Genomic DNA, 7,020 nt, shown 5'->3' with positions numbered 1-7,020 from the left:
GACGCGAGATAAGAAAACGCAACAAGCGGGAGATAAGAGGATGTAAACGCCAGGTGGGAGACGACGCCAGGACAACCCCCGGCAAAACCTCCCCCCTTTTGCGACACTGCCGCGCGGCCCTCGCTCTCCTTTGCGGCAGGCGGAGCGCTTGGCGGGCCGCCCTGACAACGCCGGCGCCCGCGTGTGCAGGGGTAGGCGCGCGTGGGGCCCGGCCGTTGCGGCCGTTAAAACCGTTAGGGCCCTTGGGGACCGGCCAAACCGCCTCCGAGCCGGGAGGGGAGACGGCCCTGAGGGAAGTCGGGCCCGGTGGAGGGGCTGAGGGTGTCCGCTGCCCCCCCCATGTCTGTCCCGCGTGTTTTTAGCCAGGGTAGAAGCAGCTAGCCATCGCACAGGGCCGCCGGTGACCTTCGTTCGCACCTCATCAACTCGTAAATGTCTTTTGCTTCTTAACCAGGTGGTTTTGTGCCTTCGCAGCTTAGGAGGAGGTAGACGATGAGTTTCCGTGGGAGAGGAGGTGGAGGAGGAAGAGGTGGCGGAGGAGGAGGAAGAGGAGGCGGCTTTAATCGTGGAGGAGGCGGTGGCGACAGAGGTGGCTTTAATCGTGGTGGACGAGGAGGCTTCGGACGGGGAGGCGGCCGAGGAGGCTTCAACAGAGGCGGATACGACCAGGGGCCTCCAGAAACGGTAGTTTGTAAGTTACACGAAGAGATTCTGTTTCTTTAACGTAAAAGGACTATTCAAGATCTTCAGCTTGTTTGTCGTTTATTTCAGTATTAGGAGAGTTCATGCATCCGTGTGAAGATGAACTCATCTGTAAGTGTAAAACAGAAGAAAACAGGGTGCCTTATTTCAACGCACCCGTGTACCTGGATAATAAGGAACAGATTGGCAAAGTGGATGAAATCTTTGGACAGCTACAAGATTTTGTATCCTTCAAAAATATGTGTGACGTGGTGTTTGCTTTTTAAGGGCTGATTGACCATTCAAAAGGTTTGATGTAGAACTTGAAAACAGTTCATTTTCCTGTCCCTCTCTAAATGGGGAGCAAACACACAGGTTTAAAACCTTCTCATAGTCTGAATGTATTAACTTACAGGTTTGCTTTCTGCATCAGGATTATTTGAGCTTCAGAAACTTGTTTTCCTCTTACAGTGTACCAAGAAATAAAAAGGGGGCTGGAGTGTATTTTGCAGCTCCTTGGTTCTCCAAAGAACCAAACCAAGAACCAAACTCCAAATCTTGAGTTTTATTGAGCAGAGTTGGCCAGCAGCAGCTCGCGATCTTTGGGAACTACACACAAATGCCCTTACACGCTGAAGAGTCACAGGATAAGTAGAGGGTTGCCTGTGGAGCTGCAGAGTGGCCACCACATCCCTGTAGGATAAGGATGAGCTTGTGCTTGTGTTGAGCAGCCCCTGCTGCCTCATCTCATCCCCCAGCCAGGCAGTCGTACGAGCCAGCACAGCAATAGCAAAGGCCCTGCAGCATCTCTGCTGTTCCAGATACACCCTGTGGTCACCCTGGAGCTATAGAGATAGTTACTGGCCAAGCAGATTTTTCTTTACAATTACTGGTGAAAAGAGTATATAAAAATGTATGTTCTTTTTTATGCCTTGATACATGGGAAGAAAAACAATTTACCACAAAATACAGCGTTTGTAACTATGAGGAAAAATTAGAAATGTTTTTTACGGATCTTTCAGTTGTAACTTTAATTTGTGGTGGTGATGTTTACCTTCATTTGTAAAAATGCTAATTTAGATATTGTCTGAAATGTCTGAATTCCTTTGTGTGATAATCAAAAGTGCGATTCTAATGTTTTATTCCTGGTGTGTTCCTTAACGAAACTCACAGTATTTTTCAGTGAAATTGTCTGAGAACATGAAAGCTTCTTCATTTAAAAAAATGCAAAAGGTTAGCCAATCTCAGTAGCACAATTCTTGTGTATGTTATCAGTTAGATATGTCATCAGTTAGATTATAATACTTTATTAAGAGTGTTTATTGACTTTTAAAGCTACGTGTACTTTGAAAATGTGTTCATTTACTCATCTTTCTCAATTTTGCAACTTTATGCTCTTTCCTCTCCTAAAAAACAAAAAAGGAAGAAAGATGTAATGAATGAAAGCCATTAAATACAAATATCACCCATATTTTAATGATTTCCTAACATTTTGTTATTATAACAATGGGTTAAGATCAGACTGTGAGTGTTTGAAAAGAAAGAGAGATGTTAAAGTGCCCTTTAACCTCAGTGTTCTCAAAGCCTAAAGTAACTCTCTTCCTGCAGTTTTACATTGATCCAGCAAAGCTGCTCCCGCTTCAGAGGTTTTTGCCAAGGCCTCCTGGAGAAAAAGGTGCTCCCCGAGGAGGTGGTAGAGGAGGACGTGGTGGTGGACGTGGAGGAGGAAGAGGCGGCGGCAGAGGTGAGATCCCAAAAATGAAAGCCGCAGAACATTTGCTTGTTTGTTGTTGGTAAAGTTACAGTTAAATAGTTGAATAAACAGTTGTGTTTATTAAAGAGAAACATTATGCATTTTTCTGTTTGATAGCTCAGTGGAGGAGACAGTGACATCCTTCCAAAGGCAGGAGCTTGTTTTTTGTAGCTAGCTAAGTAATTGCTTCAAAGTGCAGGGAAGAGAGTATACTGATATATAACGAAGAGAGAAAGCATGAGCACTAATTAACTTGCGGTAAAAGGCAGTGGATTATACCCACACAAACCAGCAAAAGCTGTATTTGTAATACACTCTAAAAATCTCGTTTGGACAAAATACTTGAAATGCAGTGTTTTGAGAGAAGAGGTGAAGATAGGGTAGATCTCATCCGTCCCTGCTTGTTGATCATGATCTGTAACGTACTACTCAGTTAAAGCTGGAATTAAGTATTTTTCTTACTAGATTTTTTTCTTTTTCCTCCCCACCCTGCCCCCTTTTGTGCAGGTGGGAGGCACAAATACTTCAAAGTTCGTTGTTCTATTGATTTCACATATCATAGTTGTGGTTAACTTTTTTTTTATGACAGCCAAAAATTATCTTGGAGTTTCATTAGCGTGTTTAGAATTTTAGACGCTGGATACTCAGCAACACCTAAAATGCTGCAGATGCTCCCTACAAGAGAAGGTACCAGGATGACACAGTTAACCATTTCTGGTTGTGTTTGGTTTTCTTTTCAGAAGCTGTAAATGAAGTAAGTTGTTACACTTCTTAGGAGCAGGTAAATTGTTTGTTATGTGTAATTTCTTTCCTTTGTTCAGGAGGAAGAGGTGGAGGAAGAGGAGGAGGAGGATTCAGAGGAGGTGGAGGAAGAGGAGGAGGATTCAGAGGAGGAAGAGGTGGTGGAGGAGGCTTTCGGGGTGAGTGTGCAGTTCTTATATTTCCATAATAAGAATAGCTCCCAATTTTGAAACTTTTAAATATTAAACATTTTTATCTCATATCGGTATTCGTAGTTTTATGCAAAAAGGTTGCTGTGCATCACAGTAGCTAGCTTAAACCAAAGCTTGGTATTCCGTGTTCTTTGATGCTTTGTAAAGACCATGCTAGTTTCTGCATGAAAAAGGACTATAAGTTGAAGAGTTAACAATGAAGAATTATTTTACCAATTCATATAGTTTTGTGTCTCATTTATTTGCTTTAAAAGCATTGAGGTTGTGAATTATTCAGTATATTTTTCTTCCTTAAAATAGGGAGAGGATATTAAGAACGGAACAACGATTATCTTCCTGCTGTCTTACCGTATCATCTACAGAGGTGAAGAGCAAGAAAAAAAATCCTAAAGGATCCCGAAAATTTCTTTTTATAAAGAACTTGAAGCTATGGAATGACCATTATTGTTAAGTTAATGACTATTTTTCAACACGGGAAGAACTGAAGCTTGCTTCGAATATGCTTCAACATTTTAAACTAAGCCAAGATTCAATGTTATTCTTAAACTGTTTGCTTCTGACAAATGACTTAGCCAATGCTTGACTTCGTGTTGGAGTCTGGAGTAAACAATCATTTGAAATGTGTTTTAGAAAAAGAAACAGCAGGTTCACTACTTGCACATTTGTCAGTATGAACCTGTTACCATGTGTGACTGATCCCTTGTTCTCATCCCCTTTTTACGTGGAGTCTTGGTTGCTCTAAAATGGACATGCCTTTTAAATAACCGTAGTGAACTATTTTTTACCAACTTAAAAACTTTGTTTACAGATTTTTTTTAATGCGTAATAACATATATGAAAGAAGGAAGATGGCAAAGAGTATTTTATGGGTTTTTATGTGTGGATCTCAATGAAAGCCAAAGGCATTAAGACCTGTTCTCAGAAGATACCGTCTAATGAACAAAACAAGGTTAATTCTATTCTTAAGTCACCTAATTGTATCAAATTACACCAATACTAAACTTGCTAAGGGTTTTTAACTGCCCTCACCTTCTTAGCCTGTTTCTCTTGGGGTTTTGATGTTCTGGTGCTCTGAGCTCGCGGAGGGCTGATATTAAATAGCCCTTCACAGGGCTCCTCTGCATGCAGTGCTTTCAGTTAAGCAGAGCTTTAAAAAGTCTTGGAAAAAGGCAGCATGAGCCTTCAGTACAGATTCGGTCTTTTTAATCAGACGCATTGTCGGGGGTGTTGAAAAGCTAGTAACTGTCTCTTCTTAGAGCATGGAGAAGCACCCTGTGTTTCTCCATCCTTAACTTTGGAAATGGAATATGAATAGGGAAGCAGAATCTTCCTCCCTGGATTTCATCTGGAGTGGGGAGTGTTGGCAGACCCTTATACCAAGCATTTTTGAAAAGACGTTTGTAGATTAATCTACATGGAAAATATGTTGAGCATGTGGAAGGGAGTACATTTTGAAATTGATCATACCGTTATACTTCCTAATAATGAACACAGTTGCAGGAAAATGAGTTCTAGTAGCCTTCTGCTTAACAGAAACAAAGCAAGGTAATCTGTCAGTGCCAGAACTGGACACTTACTGGTCATTTCAACAAACATGACTCCTAGTTTTGAATCATCTCTGAAACAAAACTTGAAACAAGCTAGGAAGAAAGCTTCAAGGATTCAGTTATGCAGTCTGAACGCATGCTATGTAGGATAACAGATAAAAATGCTTTTCGGTAAAAGCAAGAATATATTGAAACTTCTGCTAGATCTGCTTTCATAAGAAGAATTGAAGTCTACTATTCAACCACAGCACAATTGGGAAGTAATAGCAACAAAATAGTCGGTATCCCTTACTACAGACTTAAATTTAATTGGGTCAATTAAATACAGACTTCTAAAGGCATTTAGACTTCCGTTACTATGTGTTGCCAGGCCTAAGCAACTTAGGGCTCTGACTTGAGGCATGGTGGGATTAGAATTGCCCTTCATCCAGACAAAATCTTGTAGCTATTGTAAGCTCTCTCTGGGATACGACATTGCAACTAAACAATACTGATCTGCGTTGCAGCTGGAATTGTCAGAACTGTCACAGCTGTGATTGCATCCTCTGCTGTGCCATGTTCCTTCACTGAAGCTTCAGTGCCTAGTTGTGGGTAGTTGCCATAGCTCTTTCCTTATTTTTCTGGATTTGGAAGACTGGGGTAACGCAGTCCTCGCTCTTGTTCCCAAATCTGCGCTGTGTAGTGCCGTTCTCACTGCCTGCTCTCAGCCGACTGCTGCTGTCACCTTTCAGTTGCGTTGATGTGGCAGCTGGTGAAGTGCCGGTACTGCAGCGTAGGAGACGAAGCATATGCTTTGAATCTCACAGCAGGTGGAGCAGTGAGTCGTGCTCAAGTCTGAAGCCGTGTTGCAAGGCAAAAGAAGACTTTCATGTCAGAGAGTAAAGAACAATGTTAGCCATAGTAGTCCTAGAGGAAAGATCTGGCTCTGATTACAGGGAAGTGGATTACCTGCCTTACACCTGTAGGCAAAGTTGGATGGGATAAACACACATATCCAGAGAGAATTCGTAATCTTAAATCTTTGAGGAGGTTTTAGGACGTTCAAATGTTGATAGAATCATATTCTTAGCAACCGGGTGTGAAATGAGCTGCCGTATGAGGAAGCAGTGTCTGGATTCATATGTTGACTTCTGCTGTGTCTGCTGTGTGGTGGTACCTGTCTTTTTTACGAGGTGCTGGGTAAGAATGTATTTAGTTGTGGTAGGGCCCCTCCAATCTCAAGTCTGCCTTGCCACCTCTGTGCTATGGCACCTGATCCCACCTAACCTGAGCACTTGCTAGTTGTAATAGAAAAAAAAGAAATATTACTGTCTTAAAAAATGTCACTTCTTGTCTGCAATGTGATGCTGAATGAAATAAAATACAGGGTCCATGATTTTATATGCCACCTTTCCCCCTCTCCTGAGCCTTTTGTTCAAATCCTTTCTGTGGTTCTGCCGCTGTGCTCCTGATCCCAGTATGCAAAGTGTTTGGGTTTTATATTTGTGCAAATCACACTGCAGTCTGAAAGTGCGTGCGGGGAGGGGTGGCTTAATGGTGCTGAAGGCTTTCAATGACAGTTTGGTGCTCCTTAGCTTTCTCCTTGCCAGCAGCAGCCTCGGGGGCAAATGTTTGGGCCACCTGAAGAGCCTCCTGAGTGTCGCTTGCTCTGGCAGTGAGCTAGGAGTTGCAGAATTCCTCTGAAGCTCAGGAGCAGCTTCAGCGTGCCCCAAAAGCTTGGATTCCCTGCCCAGGACCCTTGCAGTAGCAGCGTCCCCTACCTGTGTCCTTGCCTGCTCGTCAGTGCCTGCACGTGCTCGCTGCTGGCTGAGGCAGCACATCTGATAACCGAGCCCTGTTTTCAGAACGTGGCTGCAAGTGAATGTGTTAGCCACCGCAGTATTTGACCCAGGCAGAAGGCTTAACTTTCAGCTGACTGGCAGCTGGTAAATCACTGGGATCAGATTGCTTAAGGTATCTTGAACCTGTTGTCTGTGCCACACTCAACTTCTGGTTTTATATATATATAATTTTAATGTGGGATCTAAATTTTTGCTAAACAGAATAACACACAAAGCGTACAGTAAAGCTTCCTAGCTATTAAGAC

At 42.8% G+C, this 7,020-nt stretch overlaps 1 protein-coding gene across 2 annotated transcripts; it reads left to right on the top strand.

Moving 5' to 3' along the window:
• The first annotated feature begins 61 nt into the window (after positions 1-61).
• GAR1 (GAR1 ribonucleoprotein) lies at positions 62-4,183 on the top strand. Of its 2 annotated transcripts, none has more exons than XM_080592152.1 (7): positions 62-191; positions 455-691; positions 772-926; positions 1,855-1,914; positions 2,290-2,425; positions 3,256-3,354; positions 3,688-4,183. In XM_080592152.1, the coding sequence occupies exons 2-7, from the start codon at positions 493-495 to the stop codon at positions 3,699-3,701; spliced, it is 663 nt and encodes a 220-aa protein (XP_080448278.1). In that variant the 5' UTR covers positions 62-191; positions 455-492; the 3' UTR covers positions 3,702-4,183. The 2 variants fall into 2 exon arrangements, with proteins under 2 accessions (XP_080448278.1, XP_080448277.1); XM_080592151.1 differs by lacking the exon at positions 62-191 and adding an exon at positions 194-367.
• The last annotated feature ends 2,837 nt before the right edge of the window (positions 4,184-7,020 follow it).

This window comes from Anser brachyrhynchus, assembly GCF_964034855.1.
Source record: "Anser brachyrhynchus genome assembly, chromosome: 4".
In the NCBI taxonomy this organism is placed as follows: Eukaryota; Metazoa; Chordata; class Aves; order Anseriformes; family Anatidae; genus Anser; species Anser brachyrhynchus.
Note: the sequence above shows the minus strand (reverse complement) of the source record. Positions and strands in the feature narration are given on the sequence as shown.

Coding starts and splice junctions, on each gene's coding strand:
- GAR1 (XM_080592152.1), top strand. CDS start 493: ATGAGTTTCCGTGGGAGAGGAGGTGGAGGAGGAAGAGGTGGCGGAGGA. Junction 1,915..2,289: donor CATTTAAAAAAATGCAAAAG/GTTAGCCAATCT, acceptor CTCTTCCTGCAG/TTTTACATTGATCCAGCAAA. Junction 2,426..3,255: donor AGGAAGAGGCGGCGGCAGAG/GTGAGATCCCAA, acceptor TCCTTTGTTCAG/GAGGAAGAGGTGGAGGAAGA.